Raw genomic sequence first — 26,030 nt, 5'->3', positions numbered from 1 at the left:
TAGATCGGTTGGAGACTTGGGCGGAGAAATGGCAGATGGAGTTTAATCCGGACAAATGTGAGGTAATGCATTTTGGAAGGTCTAATGCAGGTGGGAGGTATACAGTAAATGGCAGAACCCTTAGGAGTATTGACAGGCAGAGAGATCTGGGCGTACAGGTCCACAGGTCACTGAAAGGGGCAACGCAGGTGGATAAGGTAGTCAAGAAGGCATACGGCATGCTTGCCTTCATCGGTCGGGGCATAGAGTATAAAAATTGGCAAGTCATGTTGCAGATGTACAGAACCTTAGTTAGGCCACACTTAGAATATTGCGTGCAATTCTGGTCGCCACACTACCAGAAGGACGTGGAGGCTTTGGAGAGGGTACAGAGGAGGTTTACCAGGATGTTGCCTGGTCTGGAGGGCACTAGCTATGAGGAGAGGTTGGATAAACTCGGATTGTTTTCACTGGAACGACGGAGGTGGAGGGGCGACATGATAGAGGTTTCCAAAGTTATGAGCGGCATGGACAGAGTGGATAGTCAGAAGCTTTTTCCCAGGGTGGAAGAGTCAGTTACTAGGGGACATAGGTTTAAGGTGCGAAGGGCAAAGTTTAGAGGGGATGTGCGAGGCAAGTTTTTTTTTAAACACAGAGTGCCTGGAACTTGCTGCCAGGGGAGGTGGTGGAAGCAGATACGATAGCGACGTTTAAGAGACATCTTGACAAATATATGAATAGGAAGGGAATAGAGGGATATGGGCCCCGGAAGTGCAGAAGGTGTTAGTTTAGGCAGGCATCAAGATTGCCGCAGGCTTGGAGGGCCGAATGGCCTGTTCCTGTGCTGTACTGTTCTTTGTTCTTAAGTGCGTGCTCAGGACTCCCATTTGGTCCGGATGTTAGGGACACAAAGCCCACAGTAAAATCCTGCATGTTCACCTCAGCATCAGAAAGCCATGGGTTCAAGTCCCACTCCAGAGACTTGAGCACATAATCTCGGCCAATGCTTCAGTACAGTGCTGAGGAAGTGCTGCACTGTCAGATGAAGCTTTAAACTAAGGCCTGTTTGCTCTCTCAGGTGGATGTAAAAGATCTCACGCCACTCTTTGAAAAAGAACAGGGAGATCTCCTGGTGTCTAGGTCAATATTTATTCCTTAATGGACACTGTAAAAACAGATTATCCAGTCATTATCTCACTGCTGTTTTTGGGATTTTGCTGTGTGAAATTTAGTTGCTGCGGTTCCAACATTCCTATATTTCAAAAGCACTTAATTGTCTGCAAAGTGCTTCAAGACATCCTGTTGTTGTGAAATGCTTTATATAGAGATAAGTTCTGTATTTCTTTATGCTAGAATTAGCACCAATGAACAGCTGGCAGCACTGGTGATAAACTATTGTTCGCACCCCAGGCAAAGTATAATTAGATTGTTTTGCTCCATCCAACCCCCAGTGCCTGGGTGGAAAGCATCAAGTGGATGCAACAAGCAAGAAAATCTGGGTGTGGCGGCCGGCTGCTCCATCGTGATGAAGCCCACTTGATTTAATTTTCATTTCAATTAATAGAAAGAAAATTGGCCGGGCTCTGTTACAATTACTTGCTTTGTACTGTGCCACGTCAAAGTTTTTCATCCAGGCACTGAAGATCTGAAAATCTGCACCAATGTGCAGATTTTAGAAGGGTATCCCTAACTGCACCAGTGAGATGATTTTCCCTTTTCCCAGGCATACCATCCTGCAGCCTACATGAGTGGTAAATTAGTGCCAATTATTTTTTTTTTTTTTTATTTTAGAGATACAGCACTGAAACAGGCCCTTCGGCCCACCGAGTCTGTGCCGACCAACAACCACCCATTTATACTAACCCTACAGTAATCCCATATTCCCTACTATCTACCTACACTAGGGGCAATTTACAACAGCCAATTTACCTATCACCTGAAAGTCTTTGGCTGTGGGAGGAAACCGGAGCACCCGGAGGAAACCCACGCGGTCACAGGGAGAACTTGCAAACTCCGCACAGGCAGTACCCAGAATCGAACCCGGGTCCCTGGAGCTGTGAGGCTGCGGTGCTAACCACTGCGCCGCCCTAGGGGCACTTCTGTGCTGTGGGGGCCCATTCTGCTATGAGCAGGAGTCATTAGCCAAATTTATTTCATGCATGACTGTTGCAGCCAGCAAACAAAAGAGGTTTTCACCCCATCAATCTGGGGAGATTTTGAAACCATGGCAGCATCCAGTACCTCACAATTTTTATATAAAACAGTACTTTCATGCTCAGCTCTTGATGCTACTGGCACTACTCAGAATATCTGCTTTGCAAAAAAGCAATGGTTACCAAGGACTAGATCTTTCAGATTCTGCACGCTGTAACCTGAGGATTCCTAGCTTGAAAAACAATCTGAGGTCACATTATCCGTCGTATACGCAGTTTACGTGGACAATTGTTTCCTCTCTCAAGGCATTCAGTTACTTGCCTGCTGTCCCTCTCCGGGATTTCTTTGATGGCAATTCTGACCTGATTGCTAAGGTCTCTACCTGCATAGACCATTCCGAATGTCCCTTTCCCCAGTACAACCTTTTCACCGTTCTCATCATATTCATAATCGTACTGTAAGGCACAAAAGGAGAAAAATGTAAGCGTGTTCATCTTGCAATTTCCACTGAGTTTACTTTTGCTCTTTGGGATTTTACATTTCTTCTACAACTTAATAAATCTAAACATTAATAATCTTGGTTTATAAATGTATACTTCCTATACACATAAACCTACTTCTTGTGTTGTGCTTTGATAATGAGAACAGGTCAACAGGTTACAAGGGGAAAACAGGACATAAACATTTCAACCAGCAAAAATCCCAAATTGCCATTTCGTGACTATCACATTTAACTTTAACAAAAATTCTGACTTTTGCGAACCAACTTGCGTAATGCATTGGCCAGCAGCCCATTCCGCATGCTCCACTACTCAGCATATCCGCTGTCACAAAAAAGCAGTGGCCGAGCACAACGTCATTTGGATTCTGTTTGCAATAACCTGAAGATTCTTAGCTTGAAAAACAATCTGATATCACATTATCCTTCGTACGTGCAGTTTTTGTGGGCAAGAGGAGGTGGTCAGGATTTTGAGGCCCTGGCCTCAGCTGAATTTGTCTTGTGAGCTGCAGACACCAAACAGAATTCTTGATGTCACTCGCTGCTCTTCAGCTTCAGTTATGTCAGCTGGTTGGGATGCCAGCAGAAGCCCACAGTTGGGTACACGGAGGGGGTAGGCCGCAATACCGAAGTGGGAGGGGGCCAAGTCATTCACAGCTCACAGAGCATTGCGTGAAACCAGCACTCCTGCTTCTTCCGGTTCCACAAAAGAAAAATCAATATTGGACGTTTTTCTGGTTGTTTCCTGATTGGACGTCCAGCACATACAGGTGGAACATTTCCACTGCAACCTCCAGCCACGTCTTTTAAAATTGCAATTGGGATCCACATTATGTGTCATGCATCCTGCCAAGAATGCGGCACATTAATTTAGCCACATAGACATTGAACGTAAAATCGTTGCTAGGAAAAAGAGAAGGCCTATTACAAGGGCTGCCAGACTGGTTGGAAAGACATTTTTGCATATTGACAGATGGTACTTGAAAGGACAAAGGGGCTATTCCCTGCTCCAATTTAACCCACAATGGACTTTGATCACCAGGTATTGTGTATAGAGGAGACATTCCAAGGTCTGCTTGGACAAGACAATCCACAAGCGCCAGAACTGATTAGGCCAACTGGTCACATGACTCGCTGGCTGCTGCGGGTTTGTTTGAACTCGCCAGAGAATTGGAACTCAAAAAGCTGTTTGCTCCTGAACTGAAAAGACCTCTCGTGACTGGCTCACCGCAGCCTCTCCTGTCTGCTCCCATCTCTTTCTCACGGAACTCCAAGACCCATTGAAGACACATGAACCCCAAGAGAGAAAAGTCTCCTACAGTGAACAAGGTTTAAGAAGAATACTGGGCCCCAATGAAAAGCAAGATCAACCTACAAAAGGACTATACAGTGAGTTCACAGAACTGTAACAAACCCTTCAGATATTGCCTGAGATTACTACCTTTGAGATCCTGCTTGCTAGTTTTTTTCCCCGAGCTCCCTAAACTCTGCCTGCACTTCATCATCCCTCTTTCTACCTAGGTCACTGGTACCGATATGGACCACGACCGTTGGCTGTTCCCCTCACCCCTCAGAGTGCTCTGCAGCTGCTCAGTGATATCCTTGCCCCTGACACCAGGGAGGCAACATACTATCTTGGTCACAGAAATGCCAGTCTGTTCTCCTAACTATAGAATTGGGCTGGAGACAGTAGCATTTTCCGGGGATCAGTACAAGAACCACTCCTTTTCTTGATATATATTAATGACTTAGACTTAGGTGTACAGGGCACAATTTCAAAATTTGCAGACACAAAACTTGGAAGTATTGTGAACTGTGAGGAGGATCGTGGTAGACTTCAAGAGGATATAAACAGGCTCATGGAATGGGCGGACACATGCCAGATGAAATTTAATGCAGAAAAGTGCAAAGCGATTCATTTTGTTAGAACAATCGAGGAGAGTCAATATAAATTAAAGGGTACAATTCTAAAGTGGGTGCAGGAGCAGAGGGACCTGGATGTACATGTGCACAAATCACTGAGGATGGCAGAGCAGGTTGAGAAAGTGGTTAAAAAGGCATATGGGATCTTGGGCTTTAAATAGAGGCACAGTACAAAAAGCAAAGGAGTTATGATGAACCTTTATAATCCACTGGTTCAACCTCAACTGGAGTATGGTGTCCAATTCTGGACACTGCACTTTAGGAAGGGCATGAAGGTTTTAGAGAGGATGCAGGGACAAGGGACTTTAGTTAAGTAGATAGCCTGGAGAAGCTGGGGTTGTTCTCCTTAGATAAGAGAAGGTTGAGAGGAGATTTGATAGAGGTGTCCAAAATCATGAGGGATCTGGACAGTGTGGATAGAAAGAAACTGTTCTCATTGGCAGAAGGGTCAAAACCCAGAGAACACAGATTTAAAGTGATTGGCAAAAGAACAAAAGGCAACATGAGGAAAAATGTTTTTATGCAGCGAATGGTGACAATCTGGAATGCACTTCCGGAGAGTGATGGAGACAGATTCAATCATGGCTTTCAAAATGGAATTGGATAAGGACCTGAAGGGAAAAAATCTGCAGGGCTATGGGGAGACTGCTGGGGAATGGAACTAACTAAATTGCTTTTGCAGAGAGCCAGCACAGACTCAATGCGCTGAATGGGCTCCTCTTGTGCTGTAACCATTCTACGATTATATAAATGCAGTCTTTTTCAAAAAGTCTCAGCTTGGTTCAGTTAATAGCACTCTTGCCTCTGAGTCAGAAGGTTGTGGTTTTAAACTCTGCTCTTGAATTTGAACACATAATCTAGGCTGATATTTCAGAGCATCTCAGAATGTGCGCCAAAAATAGGTAACTGGTCAACCCACACAGGAGATTATTCGAGAAAATTAAATGGGAGAACAGCAAAGTGGATAAGAAAGACAGACAGACTTGCATTTATATAGCAATTTTCGTGACTACTGGATGTCTCAAAGCACTTTACAGCCAATGAAGTACTTTTGAAGTGTAGTCACTGCAGTAATGTAGGAAACAATACTGTTGTAATGTAGGATAAAGAAAGGTAGTTAGAGGAGTATAGTAGGAGTTTATGGCAGTTTTTTCCAGAGAGGTTGCAAATGGGCAGAGACCAATTCTGTTCACAGTGCACATGAATTATTTGAATTTAGGCCTAGAGGAGGTGATGTCAACATTTGAAGACAGACACCAAAGTGGGAGTAGTTAATCCTTTAAAAGACCAAAGGAAACTGTAACGGGATACTGATCAAATGGAAAAGTGTCTAAAGGAATTCAATGTCAGTGAGAGATTTATTTTGGTAAAAAAAAATTAAAAGCAGCAATTATACGGTAAACAAAAGTAGTTTTGGTGCTGTAGAAGAGCAGAGGGATTTGGAGATACAGGTTCACAGGACATTTAAAACAGCACCTTAGGTTGATAAGGCAGTAAAAAGCGAATAGAATTCTGGTTTTATCACCGAGGTGGAGAATGTTAAAGCCAAGAGGTAATGCTGATCTTATATAAAACAGTAAGATATCACAGTAATGTGTACAGTACTGAACTCCACACTATAGGAGGGATAGAGAGACTTAGCGGACATTGTAGATTCACTAGAATGCTGCCTGGTATGAAGAAATACAAATACGAAGATAGACTTGAAAAAATGGGGTCTTTTTTCATCAGAACAATGCAGATTTCAGAGAATTATGATAGAGTGTTAAAAATTATGAAAATATGACAGGGTAGATAGAAGCAGAGAGCGTTTAATATTTGAGTGCTTTAGATCAATATTAAATGTAAGAGATTTAGAACAGTTAGCAAGACAAACTTATCTACACAGTCGTGAGGGCTGTGGAATCGCCAATAACATATTGTCTTTGCCTACTATTTTTAACAATTTAAGCAAATTTGATGGCAATTCTTACATAACCTATTAAACTAGTTCTTGTTTCCTCTTTAGGTGCCTCACTTTCATTTTACTCTCCTTTCTATAGATACTCATGGAAATATTACTGAATCACAGAAAGCTAGTATGCAGGTGCAGCAGGTAATAAGAAAGGCAAATGGAATTTTGGCATTTATTGCTAAAGGAATAGAGTATAAAAGTAGGAAAGTGTTGCTGCAACTGTACAAGGCATTAGTGAGACCGCACCTGGAGTATTGCATACAGTTTTGGTCCCCTTACTTGAGGAGGCAGATCAGAGGAGGTTCACGAGATTGATTCCAGGGATTCCAGAGATGAGGGGTTTGTCTTATGAAGAGAGATTGAACAGTTTAGGCCTTTACTGTCTAGAGTTTAGAAGAATGAGAGGAGATCTAATTGAAGTATATAAGATGATTAAGGGGATTGACAAAGTAGACATAGGGAGGATGTTTCCTCTTGTAAGGCAATCTAGAAGGAGAGGTCATAGTTTTAGGATAAGGGGTAGCAGATGAGGAGAAATTACTTCTCTCAAAGGGTCGTGAGTCTGTGGAATTCACTACCCCAGAGTGCGGTGGATGCCGGGACATTGAGTAAATTTAAGGAGGAGATAGACAGATTTTTAATTAGTAATGGGTTGAAGGGTTATGGAGAACGGGCAGGAAAGTGGATTTGAGACCGAACTATCATCAAAAACCAACAGATGAAGTAACTGCAAATACAAGTGGGAACCAAACAATTAAAAGAAAATAACAACTCACAGTTAACCACTCTCAGTGAATTGTGCAAATGTCCGTGCAAATGAAGAAAGTTTAGTCCAAACTGCAGGTGGAAGCATTAATTTTAACAAATTCCACAATCAGTTGATGGAAAGCCCACTGATTGAGGAGTTACAGCAAGAAGACATTAAAAAATTCTCAGACAGATGTCTATTCTTAATTGTAGGCCTAAAACCTATGAATGAATTTTTAAATTGCCCACGAGATTTGTCACCACAAGTTGTGATCCTGATGTAAAACTCAAAACAGCAGGGTAACAACTCAGAGGTGTCATTAAGGGCACATAATGTGCATGGCTACATAAGGCTCAACCCCATTCAGTTCAAGATCCTGCAACAAATCCAGTAGAAACAATAAAACTTAAAGAATGAAAGCTATTTCATTTCATGAAAATATTTTGAAATGTATTAGGAATTCTGTTCCGACCAACATTTGGAAAAGAGAAAGATAATTTCTGAATGAGCCCAACCTCTGTTCATTCTGGCTGATATTCAGATCAGTACAAAATCTAATAATGTCAGACATGTATTTGCTCTCTGCCGTGCTTATTCAAAAAGATACAGTTCAGGAAATTTACCGTAATAAGATGTTGCCAGGACTGAAAAAATGCAGCTATGAGGAAAGATTGGATAGGCTGGGGTTGTTCTCCTTGGAACAGAGAAGGCTGAGGGGAAATCTGATTGAAATGTACAAAAATTTGAGGGGCCTGGATAGAGTGGAGGTGAAGGGTCTATTCACCTTAACAGAGAGGCCAGTGACTAGGGGGCATAGATTTAAAGTGATTGGTAGAAAAACTAGAAGGGAGATGAGGAAAATCTTTTTCACCCAGAGAGTGGTGGGGATCTCGAATTCACTGCCTGAAAGGGTAGTTGAGGCTGAAGCCCTCAACTCATTCAAAAGGAATCTGGATATGCACCTCAAGTGCCGTAATCTGCAGGGCTACGGACCAAATGCTGGAAAGTGGGATGAGAATAGGTGGATTGTTTTTCAGCCAGCACGGACACAATGGGCCTCTTTCTGTGCCTTAAACTTTCTATGATTCTATAAATAACAGAACTCCAGTTTTGGAACAATCCAACCTCACAGGACCACTATTTGATCTGCATCAATCTGCAACACTTCAGATGCTTTACATTGTTTTGTTAGGCGCTAGTTCTTTAAACATCCCTGAAAGAAAAATGGTTACAAATGCATGTGGCATGAAAGCCTTTTCTAGTAAGCAGTTAAATGGCTCTCTTAACTGCACACATCACCAATTATTGGCAGCATATTTAGAAAGTAAAGGCTAAGATCAAGTCTAGTACAAGTGACAGAGGTTGCAGAGAGGTTGAATAAATGGTAACAATGTGAAAGAAGGGCCAATACTTTAAACCAAACAAAATTGGGAGAGAGAGAATTTGCTTTCTTTAGTTACATGTACAATTCCGTATGGATTATATACCAAGAAAGTGAACAAAAACAAAGGGCATACATTTCAGAAAATGTATCTGTTAGAGATACGCAAAAATCGAGACAATGTGAAGGAAATTATTTCAAAAAAATCAATAATACTCAGAAGCGTCTCTCTATAATGTTGATCAAAGTTTGAGGCCAGAGCCAGTATCATCCTCGAATCAAACCTCATGAACGAATCCCTCTTTTACCGAGCAGTACTAGTCTCACATTCGAAAACCATCCAACCTGTTGGAGTTGACCTGCTTACATGTCTGAACAAAATCTTTAAATCTTGTGTTGCCAATTTAACTTAACACTTACACTGTCTTGTAATTCTCAAAGTTAACCCATTTAAAAGCCCAAATGCACAACTTAAAATTAAATCACAGAAATTGCGCTTTAATTAAAGATAGATGTCAACAACAACTTAGATTCATATAGCATCTTTAATGTAATAAAACGTCCAAGGCCCTTTACAGGAGCATTATAAAACAAAATATGAGAGCAAGCCACATGAGGAGGTATTAGGTCAGATAACCAAAAATTTGGTCAAAGAGGTAGGTTTTAAGAAGTGTCTTAAAGGAGGAAAGCAAGGTAGAGAAGAGGAGAGGTGTGGGGAGGGAATTCCAGAGCTTAGGGCCCAGGTAACTGAAGGCACGACCACCAATGGTGGTGCAATTAAAATCGGAGATGCTCAAAAGGCCAGAATTAGATGAGCGTAGATATCTCGGAGAGTTGTGGGGCTGGAGGAGATTACAGAGATAGGTAGCAGCAAAGCCATTGAGGGATTTGAAATAAGGATGAGAATTTTAAAATCAAGATGTTGCCTGGCCAGGAGCCAATATAGGTTAGCGAGCTCAGAGGTGATGGGCGAACAAGTTCGGACATGGGTAGCAGAGTTCTCGATAACCTCAAGTCTACGGAGGGTAGAATGTGGGAGCCAGGAGTACATTGGAATAGTCGGGTCTAGAGGTAACAAAGGCTTGAATGAGGGTTTCAGCAACAAATGAGCTGAGGCAAATAAAATCAAATGAAATAGTGTCTTTGTGTGAAGCGGTTTGCTCTACAACAGAAAATGTGGAAATGAGGCCCAAATAAATTGTATCACTGAAAAGGGAAGAAAATTGCAGGGCTATGGGGAAAGTGTTGGGGACTGGGATTAGTTGGATAGCTTCACTAGTGAACGCCTCACGATGGGCGGGAGATGGTCGGGGGGGGGGGGGGAATTAAAAAGTGAAATGTGCAGAATGTAACCCTAACCCACCATTTATTAGGGTGTCTGAGAGTCCTACTGTGGAGAGGCGGGATGTTTATTAATATATTTAAATAGGACCCCTATTGGGAGCCCAATCTGAAACCAACTGATGCTGTACAGGTTTCCTCGGGATTGGGAAGCTTGGCAGTGAAATGGAAGCAGGAGCTGCCAGTTCCCTAAGACAAGTGCCTTTCTTAGCACTCCTTGTGGGCCAAGAAGAGCAGGAGTATCTACCCCAGATCCCTCAGTGAAAGCTTTGTCTTCTCACCAAGCCCCGATCTGCAGCCTCTCCCCAACCTTCTCAATGGCCAGCCTTTTGCCCCCTCCTCATTACTGAGCACCAACCCCCTCCCAAATTCCAGTGACTGTTCCTAAAGGTTTCTGCTCACTGCTGCTGGTGTTTCTTCCATCTCACCTATTGACCTATTTATTTGGCCAACTACCAGGCAGGAGGCAGAACTACAAACTGTTGATGAGATCCTGCCATTAAGTTCAGCAGGTTCTCTGCAACCCTTGGCTTGGTTCTTCAGCTATTTTCACTCACATCCTCCCTGTAAATATCAAGGCCGATACCTTTCAAACAGCCGGTCAGGCACGATGGGCTGAATGGCCTCCTTCAGTGCTCTAGGATTCTATGAAAAATCAACAAGCAGCATCTGAATACAAAGAAAGGAATAACATTTTCAGGTTATCGACCTGAAATGCTAACTGTTTCACAGTCCACGGATGCTGCCTGACCTGCTGAATTTTTCCAGCATTTTCTATTTTTATTGGATAAAATTTTTGCCTCACCTCCAATGCATCTCCCTCCAAATCTCCTTCCTCTGCACCCTTTCCTACCTCGTCAGTTATAGAGTTCACCATTTCACAGAACCTGAAAACAAACATGTACAGTACTGATATTAACTTTCAATGAATTTACATGATTAACATTACCAGTGTTTGAATTGTACATCTGTAATTTTATGAATTAAACTGTACTTTCAACTATGCCCAAATCTATGATTCTGTAAAAAGAGATCCCGGCTGATAATATTGACACACCATAATGCAACTTATGTCCTATGCATTTCATTATGTATTCCATCACATAGGAAACAATATACCAGAAAACCAATTTATTCCAAAGAATAGAGGGTGAAAATGTTACAGGAGCAAAATAAATTTCCTATCAGTAAAACATTTATTACAAGTGGAAATGCACAATACTATACTTAGATGTACCAAAATTTGCATGCTCAATGATGGTTGAATGAAACAGCGTTATGTTAGGAGTGCTATTACACTGCTATTTCTCCTTACATTCTCAGCCAACTCAATCGAGAAGTGACAATTTTACTAAGGCATCAAATTCATGTATACAGTTCTCTCCCAATTAAACAGTGCAAAAAGAAAACATCTACATTTATTATTTACCGAGGAAACTTGGTCAGGGGTGTTAAAAATCGCATGGAAGTGAATGTAATCCAAAATCATTTTTGATCTCATGAAAATTTTAAATATTTTGCGACCATTTGTCTTTGGATTTAATTGCAAAGCAATCTCTATGGTTTTGTTCCATATAATTTCTCAGAAGGATTTAACTGCAAATTCTGCCAAGCAACCAACAACAAATTAATCATCTGGTTTTCCTCCAATGGTTCTTAATCTACAATGGATCAAGCTGGGAATGTCATTAAAATGGAAGCTTTGAAAAAAAAAAATCAACAAAACCACTTTTGTTTTTACATTCAGCAATGGCACTACAGTTTAAATTAAATCTAGATCCGCTACAATGACTCACTCGTGCATTGAAGAGAAAGAACCACAAAGGTACTGAGCCAATGAAAGCATTAACTCTCTAAAAACTAGAATTGTGCTTTGCACTAAATATAACTGGTGTGTCCTAATGGCACGGCACACTGTTCAAATAAATATCATGCTGAAAAGTACTGTAATCACTCCTTCACAATTCCCACAGAACAAGCTGATGACCTCATGATAGGTTATTTAGACAAAGGGAAAGTGAAATCAGATGAGTCAGGCAAACACCCTCAACTAATTATTTGATTACAAGTGGAATTATTTGCTATAATTTGTACATCACGCTTTGTGGACTAGAATTTGCAGACTTCATACAACTGAGATTGTCAGAAAATGCATACCTCTTGCAGTGAAGCTCTGTGCAAAAATATATCTGAAAGTCATCTGAATTATGCAGAACATACAGGAAGCAACAACGTTCGTCACATTTTGAAACACTGAAATATCAAGAAAAAACAATTTTCAGGCTAGCAACCCTATACCACACACTTTTTCAGGTCACAATTCAGTTCATCATTTTACCTAAATCTCCAGTACACAAGTAAACACTTTAGAACACTAACTACATGCAAATGAACCTACACTCACATTCACAATTGAACTCCCTTTCATGAGTTCACACAGTGCTAGTCACCCACTCCTATCAACTCAGTAATTACAAAAATGTTACTCAGTATTACTCTCCTTCAGTTTCTTTTCCCAGCCCATATGCTCTACTGGAGGTGGGTGCAAACTGTAGCAAGTAGAGGCGGGTGCAATTAATACACTTAACCAAAAGTTGCTAGCTCTACAATCTTTCTCAGGGATAAGGCAGCATCAAATCTAATTTTTATATACAAGTCTTCTACCGAGCTTACTATCAATTCATCTACAATTATTAGTTTTGAAGAACAAAGAACAAAGAAAATTACAGCACAGGAACAGGTCCTTCGGCCCTCCAAGCCTGCGCCGATCCAGATCCTCTATCTAAACCTGTCGCCTATTTTCTAAGGGTCTGTATCTCTTTACTTCCTGCCCATTCATGTATCTGTCTAGATACATCTTAAAAGATGCTATCGTGCCCACGTCTACCACCTCCGCTGGCAATGCGTTCCATGCACCCACCACCCTCTGCGTAAAGAACTTTCCACGCATATCCCCCCCTAAACTTTTCCCCTTTCACTTTGAACCCGTGTCCCCTTGTAATTGAATACCCCACTCTGGGAAAAAGCTTCTTGCTATCCAACCTGTCTATACCTCTCATGATTTTGTACACCTCAATCAGGTCCCCCCTCAACCTCCGTCTTTCTAATGAAAATAATCCTAATCTACTCAACCTCTCTTCATAGCTAGCGCCCTCCATACCAGGCAACATCCTGGTGAACCTCCTCTGCATCCTCTCCAAGGGTGAAGCTTGTATAAGTTTTGTTAAAATTATCAATTCTGTATATTTTTGTAATCCTCTTGTCTAGATTATTAAGATTGTAAAACATAAGTTATTGGAAGACTGAAGTAAAAGAACTCACTTCTCCCTAGTTTAAATATCAGTGAAATAACAATATTTGATAAATTTTATTACTTCTGTCCTAACTCTGTGTACCGTGTAAGGTAGCTTGTCAAATACACTTCTGAAAACTGAAGAGGAGCTTACCAGGTTGGTCTCAGATTCAAAAACAGAAATTCAGTAAATAGTGAGGGATGATGTGTCTCTCACAAACCTACAGTAGCCTTCACTTATGTTTCTGGTTGTTGGAGGATCCTTAACTATTACCTTATAATGTAGGGTTGTCCAACCTTTTTGGGTGGAGGGCCGCATTGCAATTGAGAAAATTTCGAAAGATAAAGGCATTAAAAATTTATCCTACCAATTAAACAACAAAAAATGTGCATTTTTGTGAAGAAATGTTAAATGTGAAGACTAATTGATTGACTTACTTTCTCATCACTATATTGAAAACTGACCTTGTGACATACCTGGCATTGTTTTGGCGTTACTAAGTAGTCAAATTCGGCCGCACACTTGATGTCGCGATGCAGAGTAGTGTGTGTGTGTCTGTGTCTCTCTGGTTCTCTCTTCCCTCCACCCACCCTTCTCAGACTAGGGGACACAGATTGAACGTTTTGTGCAAAAGGTGCAGTGGGAATATGAGGAAGCACTTTTTTTTTACGCAGCGGGTGGTAACGACCTGGAACTCACTGCCCAAAAGGGTGGTGGAAGTGGAGATGATCAATGAATTCTAAAGGAAGTTGGATGGCCACCTGAGAGAAATAGACTTGCAAGTCACGGGGATTGAATCAGGGAGTGGGACTGACTGCAGAGCTCCATGGAGAGCCGGCATGGGCTCGACTGACAGAATGGCCTCCTTCTGTCCTGTTTGTCTCCCTTTTCCCCTCTCTCTCCGTTCCTCTCTACTCCCCCATATCTCTCCCCCCTCTTTCTCCACCCCACCACCCCCCCCGTGTCTCCAGAGCTCCCCGCTCCCCGCATAGTGTTCTCCACTCTCTTTGTTCCCCGTTTCTCCCCCTTTCCCTCTCTCTCTGTTCCCCCTTCTCTCTCGCTCGGTCTGTCTCTCCCCCCCTCAATCTCCCTTTCTCCACTGCTCTTTCTCACACAGTTGCAGAGAGTGGAATGCTCTTTTAAGTTCTTTTTAAAGCCATTTCTTTAAAAAAAGATTGTTGTCAGTTTCACAGGTGACAGCTGCTGACATCGGTAACAGCCGTTTCCCAACAGGCTCGGGGTTTTCCTGCCGGCATTTAAAAAAAAAGTCAAAACAGCGGCCATCACCTATGAAACAGACAACAATCTTTTTTTAAAAGAACTGATTTTAAAAAGAACTCTGCAACCTGTGAAACTGACAGCGCAATAGTTTAAAAGCCAGTTCTGACAAAGGGACATTTCTCATCACCAGTCATGTTGAGGATGAGGAACGGCCTGGGAAAGTTTCCATCCACAGGCCGGATTCTGGCCTGTGGGGCTTATGTTGGCCAACCCTGTTATAATGCTTAGAATAATTTTTATTCTCAAATAAAATGTCAAGCTAACTCATTTACATCTTCTGGAAACACACTTCTATTTGAATCAAATTATGGAATAATTCTGCCAAAACACATACATTATTTTTATGCTTTTTCTTTTCTCTATTATCTTTACACAATAAACTACAACATTCCTCAAAAAACAAAAACTCCCTTGGTGTGGCACATCTGGTTAGGAGTCACTGAAATGAAACGGTATTTGCTTAAATTATTACAACCTGGCAAACAATACAGATCCATGAGTCAGTTACGACATATTCCTATTGACAGTTACGAATGATGAAAGAAACCATTTCTTCCAAACAGGAAGAACTTTTACACTGGCTGTACCTAGCTTTTATGCAGTATCTAAGACATAAATTAGAAAGGCATTAAGGCTTGTTGTGTATCAAGTATACCAGCCAGTCACTGACCTCACACCCCTGATAGTTGCAGCATTGAAGTTCCATTCATATATGCCATTCTGTGGTACACAACACATTAGACCCATAGGAGAGAAAAAAAGAAATACAAAAATATGTTATAGCTATAGAGTTATGAAATTAATTAATTGAATGTCCTTTTTATGACATGTTCAATAAATTACCTTGTCATTTGGTGATACATGCCAAATAGACACGGTCTTCTCTTCTGCTTCATTGTTTATGGATAAATAAGCAGGCTGGAAGACTTTGGTTGGCTCCAAGATTAAAACCTGTCAAATAAGTGTGAAAATGACAACTTTTTCAGTATTTCAAAGATGTCTCATAAGTGAGTCCACAGTTTGTATATAGTAAAGAATCCTTTGACCTGCTAAATGTCAACATTACCAAGTTATCATCTATTGGTCAGCATGCATGTGAAATTACTAATGTGACATTCACATAGGTATTTGTGTTAATCAATTATCAAGCATTAATAAATGTAACATGCTTATTTTGTCAGCATCCAATAGATGTTATCATACAACGTACTTCAACTAGTTAATCTTAAATCATCTGATGCACATTGTTGTTCGCCAGGCACTAACTGAAACACTGGGGAAAATTTTCAGCTATGCAAACTGGGTGGTAACCTAGCAAGAGTGGATTGCCTGTCATTGATTTCAACTGGTTGAGAATTGGGCAGGTTCTACAACAAGCAGGCCATCCACTCAGCAAGAATACTACCTAGTTGCTTAAGGTGAAAATTAGCCCCACTGACTTTTGTGGGGGGGATGGGAGAAGGGCATGACATGACCTCTTGTTCATTCCCCCACTCACAATGGTGTATGTGTATGTTTCTACAAGGATATTGATATTGTGCTTCTAGCTAGTTTATTCTCCCCGAATGACGGTGCTGCATCCTCTCGATTGGAAATAAAAACATTTCTGGACAGCAGACACCAATCCACATTGACTTGGTACAGCATTGCGCAATAACTGCAGTGTAAGTATTCCCAAAATCCATCGAGGTGAGCTGTAACATCCTTTACGTACAAAGGTTTAATATTGTTACCAGGACTCAACTGCTGTTAAACACATCTTAACTGTGTTTATTAACAACTAAAATTGTACCAGTCAACCAGCCAGTGTAAGTGCAGCCTTATGGGCTTCCAGACTTGAATGGTGACTCGGATCCCCAAAAGGTGTCTTCTATATCTGGCATACAAATGGCCTCCTTATTTTTGATTGCTGCCTCTGGTACTATGCCAGTTGATTTCCTCCTGATCCCAACATGCTCTGGTGGGGCCAACATTGGAAGGCTGATTCTGAAAATTACACTGAGATCAAAGATCAAAGTGTGCGTTTATGCACGTGCGTGCAAGTGTACGTGGGTACGCGAGGCTAAAGAAACACAAATAAGACTTTCATTAAAACTACATACAGGAAATCGAACCAAAGAAACAGCTTCATTGGTGGCTTCAACAATGAAATCCATCCAAAAGTCCATCCGGTCCTGACATTCAGGGGGCTGCTCTGGAGTCTGCTTCTTGAAACGCTGGTATATATGAATGGTTTGTACAACAGATTTCAGATACCTACAAATACAGACAGCAGCAAAACCAAAACTGATCAGGAACATAAAACAGATCCATCATGTCAACAGATTTTTTTTTTAAAGCCCATCCCTTAATACCATGCAGAGGCGAAATCACTGGTCTACAGTATTAGTCTTCAATTTACAGAAAGGTTATATAGCAGAACAACTGACTGGATTTTCTTACACCTGAACTTTTCAATCCCTCGTGCGCTTAATATAACTTATCTGAAGGTTCTCCTCAGTCAAAACAGGATTGGTGCTAAAATATAAAATTTACCCCAATGTTTCCATCCTAAGCACTCTCTCAGGATGAGATAGATACGATTAGTGTGCTCATCAATCCGCTTTCTGGGAGACATGAGAAGCTCACATGGGGGATTACTAATCTAGAATATGGCAGTAAATTAGCAAGAAATAAAAAAACAGAGAACAGAGCTTCTCCAACTCGGTAAAAAGGAATTATGGAACAGTTACAGCACTGAAGGAGGCCATTCAGCCCACTGTGTCCATGCCGGCTCTCGGGAAGAGCAACTCAGCTGGTCCCACTCCCTGTCCTTTCTCCTTGGCCCTGCATAATTTTTTCTTTTCAGGTGCTCATCCAATTTTCTTTTGAAAGCCATGATTGAATCTGCCTCCACCACACTCTCATGGAGTGCATTCCAGATCCTAACCACTCGCTGTGCAGAAGTTTTTCCTCATGTCACTGTTACTTCTTTTGCCAATCTCCTTAAATCGGCATCCTCTGGTTCTCGATCTTTCCGCCAATGGGAACAGTTTCTCTCTATCTACTCAGTCTAGACCCCCTCATGATCTTGAATACCTCTATCAAATCTCCTCTCAACCTTCTCTTCTCCAATTCCTTGCTTGTCCAATCTATCCACATAACTGAAGTCCCTCATCCCTAGAACCATTCTCTTAAATCTTTTCTGCACTCTCTCTAAAGTCTTCACATCCTTCCTAAAATGCAGTGTTCAGATTTGGACACTATACTCCAGTTGAGCCCAAACTGTGTTTTATAAAAGGTTCATCATAACTTCCTTGCTTTTGTACTATAAGCCTCTATTTACAAAGCCCAGGATCCCGTATGACTTTTTAACCACTTTCTCAACCTACACTGTCACCTTCAATGATCCTCGCTTTTCCTGTCAAAATTTGTCACTTCACATTTCCACCAGCCTGTCTATGGCCTTTTGAAGTCTTTCATCATCCTCATTATAGTTCACAATACTTTCAAGTTTTGTGACTTCTGCAAACTCTGAAATTGTGCTCTGTACGCCCAAGTCTAGGTCATTAATATCCATCAAGAAAAGCAGTGGTCCTAATACCGACCCCTGGGGAACTTACTGTATACCTTCCTCCAGTCCGAAAAACAACAGTTCACCACTACTCTCTTCGTCTCGTCATTCAGCCAACTTCATATCCATACTGCCATTGACCCTTTTATTCCATGGGCTTCAACTTTGCTGGCAAGCCTATTATGTGGCACTTTATATACCACATCAATCCTATTAACCTCTCTGTTAGCTCATCAAAAAACTCAATCAAGCTAGTTAAACATGATTTGCCTTTAAGAAATCCCTTCTGGCTCTCCTTAATTAATTCACACTTGTCCAAGTCACTGTTGATTTTGTCCCTGATTACCGTTTCTACAAGTTTTCCCACGAACGAGGTAAAACTGACTGGCTTGTAGGTTTGGGTTTATTCTTACACTCTTTTTTTTGAACAAGGTTGCAAAATTTGCATTTCTTCAATCCTCTGGCAACACCGCTGTATCCAAGGAGGATTGGAAGATTATGGCTTGTGCCTCCGCAATTTTCACCCGCAATTTCCTCAGCAAACTTGGATGCATCTGATCCGGTGCTGACGACTTAACAACTTTAAGTGCAGCCAGCCTTTTCATACATTCTCTTTATCAATTTTTAGCCCATCCAGTATCTTAACTACATCCTCTTTTATGATGACTTGGTAAAAACAGATGCAAAGTACTCAGTTAGTACTTTTGCCATCCCCTCTGACTCCATAAGTAGATCCCCTTTTTTGTCCCTAATCAGCCCCAATCCTCCTTTTACCACCCTTTTACTATTTATATGCCTATTGATAACTTTTGGATTCCCTTTTATGTTAGCTGCTAGTCTCTTCTTATACTCTCTCTTTATCTCTCTTTCCTTTTTCCACTTCCCTTCTGAACTTTCTATATTCAGCCTGGTTCTCACTTGAATTATCAACCTGACATCTGTCATACACACCATTTTACTGCTTCATTTCACTCTCCATCTCTTTTGTCATACAGGGAACTCTGGCTTTGGTTAGCCTACTTTTTCCCGACTTGGTAATGTACCTTGACTCTACCTGAACCATCTACTCTGTAAAGGCAGCTTCATTGTTCCTTTCCAGTTTTGTCTGCCTATCTTTGATTCCAATTTACCTGGGACAGATCTGTTCTCACCCCACTGAAATTGGCACTTCTCCAATTAAGTATTTTTTACTCTAGATTGCTCTAGGAAGAGGGTAGCTAAATTACACATAGATCCCTAAGAGGCTGAAACAGGAGAAATTATATTGGGGAGTAAGGAAATGGATGAGACGTTAAACGCATATTTTGTGTCTGTCTTCAGAGTGGAAGACACAAAAAACATACCAGAAATAATGGGGAACCAAGACTCTGATGAGAATGAGGAACTTAAATAATTATTAGGAATGAAAAAGTGAAGAAATTAATAGTACTAAAATCCGACAAATTTCCAGAACCTGCTGGCCTACGTCCTAGGATTCTAAAAGAAATGGCTACAGAGATAGTGGATGTACTGTTTGTGAACTTCTAAAATTCCCTTAATTCTAGAACAATCCCAGTGAATTGGAAGTTAACAAATGAAATACCACTATTTAAGAAAGGAGGGAGAAAGAAAACAAGGAACTACAGACCAGTTAGACTGACATTAGTCATCAGAAAAATGCTGAAATCCATTATTAAGGAAGTGCTAACAGGCACTTAGAAAATCATAATATGATAAGACAAAGTCAAAATGGTTTTATGAAAGATTTGTCATACATGATTTCCCTATTAGACTTCTTTGAGGATGTAATTAGCAGGGTAGCTAAAGGGGAACCAATGGATATAGTATATTTGAATTTCCAAAAGGTGCCATGTGAGAGGTTGTTGCTCAAGATAAGGACTTATGGGGTTGAGAGTAATACATTAGCATGGATAGAGAATTGATTAAAGGGCACAGTGGCGCAGTGGTTAGCACTGCAGCCTCACAGCTCCAGCGACCCGGGTTCAGTTCTGGGTACTGCCGATGCGGAGTTTGCAAGTTCTCCCTGTGACCACATGGGTTTCTGCCGGGTGCTCTGGTTTCCTCCCACGGCCAAAGACTTGCAGGTTGATAGGTAAATTGGCCATTGTAAATTGCCCCTAGTGTAGGTAGGTGGTAGGAGAATGGTGGGGATGTGGTAGGGAATATGGGATTAATGTAGGATTAGTGTAAATGGGTGGTTGTTGGTCAGCACAGACTTGGTGGGTCAAAGGGCCTGTTTCAGTGCTGTATCTCTCTATGACTCTATGACTATAACACAAACAGAGTGTAGGAATTAAAGGGTAATTTTCAGGTTGGCACACTGTTACTAAGGGGGACAAGGATCAGTTTCGGGGTCTGCACTATTTACATTCTATATTAATGACTTAGATGAAGGGACTGAATGTAATGTGTCCAAGTTTGCTGACAAGTTAGATGAGAAACTAAGCTGTGAAGAGGACATGAAGAGTCTACAAAGTGATATAGATAGGTTAGGTGAGTGGGCAAAAGGTGGCAGACGTGGTATAATGTGGGGAAATGTGAGGTTATTCATTTTGGTAGGAAGAATAGGCAAGTAGAATAGGGACCGAAGGTATGGTTGCTAAATTTGTTGATGACACAAAGATAGGTAGGAAAATAACTTGTGAAGAGGACATAAGGAGGCTACAAAGGGATATAGATAGGTTAAGTGAGTGGGCAAAGACCTGGCAAATGGAGTATAATGTGGGAAAGTGGAAAATTTTCTTTGACAAGAAGAATAAAAAAAGCACATGATCTAAATGGTGAGAGATTGCAGAGCTCTGAGTTGCAGAGGGATCTGGGTGTCCTGGTGCATGAATCGCAAAAGGTTAGTATGCAGGTACAGCACGTAATTAGGAAAGCTAATAGAACGTCTACAGCACATCAGTGGGAGTCATTCAAAGAGGAAATTGTGAGAGTTCAGAGCCAACATGTACCCGTTAAGGCGACAAGTCCAGGGAACCCTGGATGTCAAGGGATATAGAGGATTGGATCAGGAAAAAAAAGGGGGCTTACGGCAGATCCCAAGCGCTGAAAACAGTGGAGGCACTAGAGGAGTATAGAAAATGTAGGGTGACACTTAAAAAAAATAATTAGGAGAGCGAAGAGGGGACATGAAAAAACACTGGCGGGCAAGATAAAGGAAAATCCCAAGACGTTTTATAAGTATATTAAGGGTAAGAGGATAACCAGGGAAAGAGTAGGGCCCATTAGGGACCAACGTGGCAATCTTTGTGTGGAGCCAGAGGACATAGCTGAGGTTTTAAATTATTACTTTTCGTCTGTGTTCACTATGGAGAAGGACGATGTAGGTGTAGAGATCAGGGAGGGGGATTGTGATATACTTGAACATATTAACATTGAAAGGGTGGAAATATTAGCTGTTTTAGCGGGCTTAAAAGTGGATAAATCCTCAGGCCCAGATGAGATGTATCCCAGACTGTTATGTATCCCAGACTGTTATGTGAGGCAAGGGAGGAGATAACAGGGGCTTTGACACAAATTTTCAAATCCTCTCTGGCCACAGGAGAGGTACCAGAGGTCTGGAAGACAGCGAATGTGGCACCATTATTCAAGAAGGGTAGTAGGGATAAAGCAGGTAATTACAGGCTGGTGAGTCTAACATCAGTGGTTGGGAAAATATTGGAAATAATTCTGAGGGACAGGATTAATCTCCACTTGGAGAGGCAGGGATTAATCAGGGATAGTCAGCATGGCTTTGTCAGGGGGAGATTGTGTCTAACTAACTTGATTGAATTTTTCGAGGAGGTAACTAGATGTGTAGATGAGGGTAAAGCAGTAGATGTAGTATACATGGATTTCAGTAAGGCTTTTGATAAGGTCCCGCATGGGAGCTTGGTTAAGAAGGTAAGAGCCCATGGGATCCAGGACAATTTGGCAAATTGGATCCAAAATTGGCTTAGTGGCAGGAGACAGAGGGTAATGGTCGAGGGCTGTTTTTGCGATTGGAAGCCTGTGACCAGTGGTGTACCACAGGAATCGGTGCTGGGACCCTTGCTGTTTGTTGTGTACATTAATAATTTAGACGTGAATATAGAAGGTATGATCAGTAAGTTCGCAGATGGCACGAAAATTGGTGGTGTTGTAAATAGTGAGGAGGAAATCCTTAGATTACAGGAAGATATAGATGGGCTGATAAGATGGGCGGAGCAGTGGCAAATGGAATTTAATCTTGAAAAGTGTGAGGCAATGCATTTTGGGAGGACTAACAAGGTAAGGGAATATGCAATGGATGGTAGGACCCTAGGAAGTACAGAAAGTCAGAAGGACCTTGGTGTACTTGTCCATAGATCACTGAATGCAACAGCACAGGTAGATAAGGTGGTTAGGAAGGCATATGGCCTTTATCAGCCGAGGCACAGAATATAGGAGCAGGGAGGTTATGATGGAGCTGTATAAAAAGCTAGTTCGGCCACAGCTGGAGTACTGTGTACAGTTCTGGTCACCACACTATAGGAAGGATGTGACTGCACGGGAGACGGTGCAGAGGAGATTCAACAGGATGTTGCCTGGGCTGGAGCATTTCAGCTATGAAGAGAGACTGAAAAAGCTAGGGTTGTTTTCCTTGGAGCAGAGAAGGCTGAGGGGGAACATGATTGAGGTGTACAAGATTATAAGGGGCATTGATAGGTTAGATAGGAAGAAACTTTTTCCCTTAGCGGAGGGGTCAAGAATCAGGGGCATAGATTTAGGGTAAGGGGCAGGCAGTTTAGGGGGGATTTGAGGAAGTATTTTATCACCCAGAGGGTGGTTGGAATCTGGAACGCACTGCCTGAAGAGGTGGTGGAGGCAGGAACCCTCACAACATTTAAGAAGTATTTAGATGAGCACTTGAAATGCCATAGCATACAGGGCTACGGGCCAAGTGCAGGAATATGGGATTAGAATAGTTGGGTGCTGTATGGCTAGCAAAGACACGATGGGCCGAAAGGCATGTTCTTTCTGTGCTGTATGACTCTATGACTCTATCTAATGTTATCGTTTATCACGAGGGGAATTGAATACAAAAGTAGAGAGGTTATGCTTCAGCAAAAAGGGCATTGGTGAGATCACATCTGGAGTACTGTGTACAGTACTGGTCTCCTTATTTAAGGAAGGATGTAGATGTGTTGGAGGCAGCACAGAGAAGGTTTACTAGACTAATACCTGGAATGGGCAGGCTGTCTTACGAGGATAGGTTGGACAGGCTAGGCTTGTATCTGCTGGAATTTAGAAGAGTAAGAGGCAACTTGATTGAAACATATAAGATCCTGAGCAGTCTTGACAGGGTGGATGTGAAAAGGATGTTTCCCCTTGTGGGAGAATCTAGAACTACGGGTCACTGTTTAAAAATAAGGGGTCACCCATTTAAGACAGAGATGAGGAGAAAATTTTTTATCTCAGAGGGTCGTGAGTCTTTGGAATTCTCTTCCTCAAAAGGGGGTGGAAGCAGAGTCTTTGAATATTTTAAGGCAGAGGTAGATAGATTCTTGATAAGCAAGGGGGTGGAAGGTTATTGGGAGTAGATGGAAATGTGGAGTAATCAGTTCAGCCATGAAGTTATTGAATGGTGGAGCAGGCTCGAAGGGCTGAGTGGCCTACTCCTGCTCCTAATTCGTATGTTCATATATTTTTTAAATGGTGAGAAATTATTAAATTTTGGTGATCAGAGGGATTTGGATGCCTTTGTACATTAAACACAGAAAGTTAACAGGTAGATGCAGCAAGCAATTAGGAAGGCAAGATATATGTTGACCTTTATTGCATGGGGTTTGGAGAATAAGCGTAAGGAAGACAACAACTGAAGTTCTGTGTACAGTTTTGATATCTGTACCTAAGGAAGGATAAATTTGCTTTAGAGGAGGTGCAATGAAGATTCAATAAATTGATTCCTGGGATGAGAGGGTTATCATTATGAGGAGAGACTGAATAGATTGTACCTATACGTTCTGGAGTTAAGAAGAATGAGAGGCAATCTCATTGAAACATAGCCAAGATTTTAAGAGGGCTTGACAGGGTAGAAGCCAAGATGCTATTTCCCCTGGCTGCAGGGTCTAGAACTAGGGGGCATAGTCTTAGATAAGGGGTCGGCCATTTTGGACTGAAATGAGGAGAAATTTCTTCACTCATTGTACCAAAGAGAAAACTAAAGTGGAAACCAGGAACAATATGCATGCAAGAAAGAACCTCCTTAAAGAATATATTTTGGAAATCACTACCCCAGAGGGCTATGGCGGCTCAGTCGTTCAGCACATTCAAGGCTGAGACTGATAGATTTTGGGATGTGAAGGGAATCAAGGAATTTGGGGATCAGGCACAGGAAAGTGGAATTGAGGTCGAAGATCAGCCATAATCGTACTGAATGGCAGAGCAGGCTCAAGGATTTGTATGGCCTACTCCTTTTCCTATGTTCTTATATTCTTATGTACACACAACAAGTGGTTTCATTGAATGGGGCCTGAGTTTCACTATTGTATTAGTTGCTATTGAGCAATTAAAGTAAGCTCCTGATCCTAAGAGACATGGGGCCACTCACAGGAGAGACCTCAGTCATACTGAATCTAATAAAATATTTAGTGCAGGCCCTAAAGTTGTAACTGAGTCCATTTTGGATTGATAATTGTATGGCTCACATATTGGGCAGCTGGCCTCTGGGCCTGAATTACTGATGTATCTTCCTGTTACATGAAGCTCCATACTAACGGCACTGCATTATAAAATTTATCTTAATATTCCAATCAGAAATGCTGTAAGGAAGGTCTTTCTTGCATGCATATTGTTCCTGGTTTCCACTTTAGTTTTCCCTTTGGTACAATGGTACCTGCTCCCCTGAATTTTGTCTCTCCCTCTCTTAAATACAGTGGGCACCAAGCACCCACCAGTAACCCACTCAAAGGATCATTCTATATATGTGTACCTGGATAACATTTGCTGTTGACAGCCAGTAGACCATGGGTGCGGCACTAGATAGGAAAGATCAACCAACCTCTAAACAGGGATTTGATTTAGAGATTTAGAGATACAGCACTGAAACAGGCCCTTCGGCCCACCGAGTCTGTGCCGACCATTAACCACCCATTTATACTAATCCTACACTAATCCCATATTCCTACCACATCCTCACCTGTTCCTATATTCCCCTACCACCTACCTATACTAGGGGCAATTTATAATGGCCAATTTACCTATCAACCTGCAAGTCTTTTGGCTGTGGGAGGAAACCGGAGCACCCGGAGGAAACCCACGCAGACACAGGGAGAACTTGCAAACTCCACACAGGCAGTACCCAGAATCGAACCTGGGTTCTGGCAAATGGAGTATAATGTGGGAAAGTGTGAAACTGTTCACTTTGGCAGGAAGAATAAAAAAGCATATTATCCAAATGGTGAGAGATTGCAGAGCTCTGAGTTGCAGAGGGATATGGGCGTCCTAGTGCATGAATCACAAAAGGTTGGTATGCAGGTACACCACGTAATTAGGAAAGCTAATAGAATGTTATCATTTATCGTGAGGTGAATTGAATACAAAAGTAGGGAGGCTACGCTTCAGCTATACAGGGCATTGTTGAGAACACATCTGGAGTACTGTGTACAGTACTGGTCTCCATATTTAAGGATTTGTTCTTCAAATTATGAAAGCAACTCAGCCCTTACATGTGTGATAAAAATATACAATTTTTGAATGGAAAATGTTAATTAGGTTGCATGTAGCATGTAAAACAATCATATTGCATGAAGGAAAATCTATGTATTAAAGATATGCAGACATCTAAATAAACAAATTACATGGCTGAACAAAACTGCAAAAAAAAGGCAGTCAAATGCATAAGGCAGAGTATACAACAATCTACCTTGTTACAAATCTGCGAAATAATTTTATGTATTTTATAGCCGATGGCTATAACTAA

General features: G+C 41.5%; 1 protein-coding gene across 1 annotated transcript in view; it reads right to left on the bottom strand.

Moving 5' to 3' along the window:
• The window catches only part of LOC137361137 (mitogen-activated protein kinase kinase kinase 5-like), a 221,031-nt gene that overhangs the window by 76,837 nt on the left and 118,164 nt on the right, over positions 1-26,030 (bottom strand). The window contains 6 exon segments of the mRNA XM_068026081.1: positions 2,455-2,588; positions 10,785-10,866; positions 12,137-12,232; positions 15,224-15,273; positions 15,397-15,504; positions 16,656-16,809. Of these exon segments, the coding sequence (XP_067882182.1) occupies positions 2,455-2,588; positions 10,785-10,866; positions 12,137-12,232; positions 15,224-15,273; positions 15,397-15,504; positions 16,656-16,809 (624 nt within the window).

The sequence above is a fragment of the Heterodontus francisci genome, chromosome 3 (assembly GCF_036365525.1).
Source record: "Heterodontus francisci isolate sHetFra1 chromosome 3, sHetFra1.hap1, whole genome shotgun sequence".
Lineage (NCBI taxonomy): Eukaryota > Metazoa > Chordata > Chondrichthyes > Heterodontiformes > Heterodontidae > Heterodontus > Heterodontus francisci.
The sequence above is the reverse complement of the archived record's forward strand: the minus strand, read 5'-3'. Positions and strand labels throughout refer to the sequence as shown.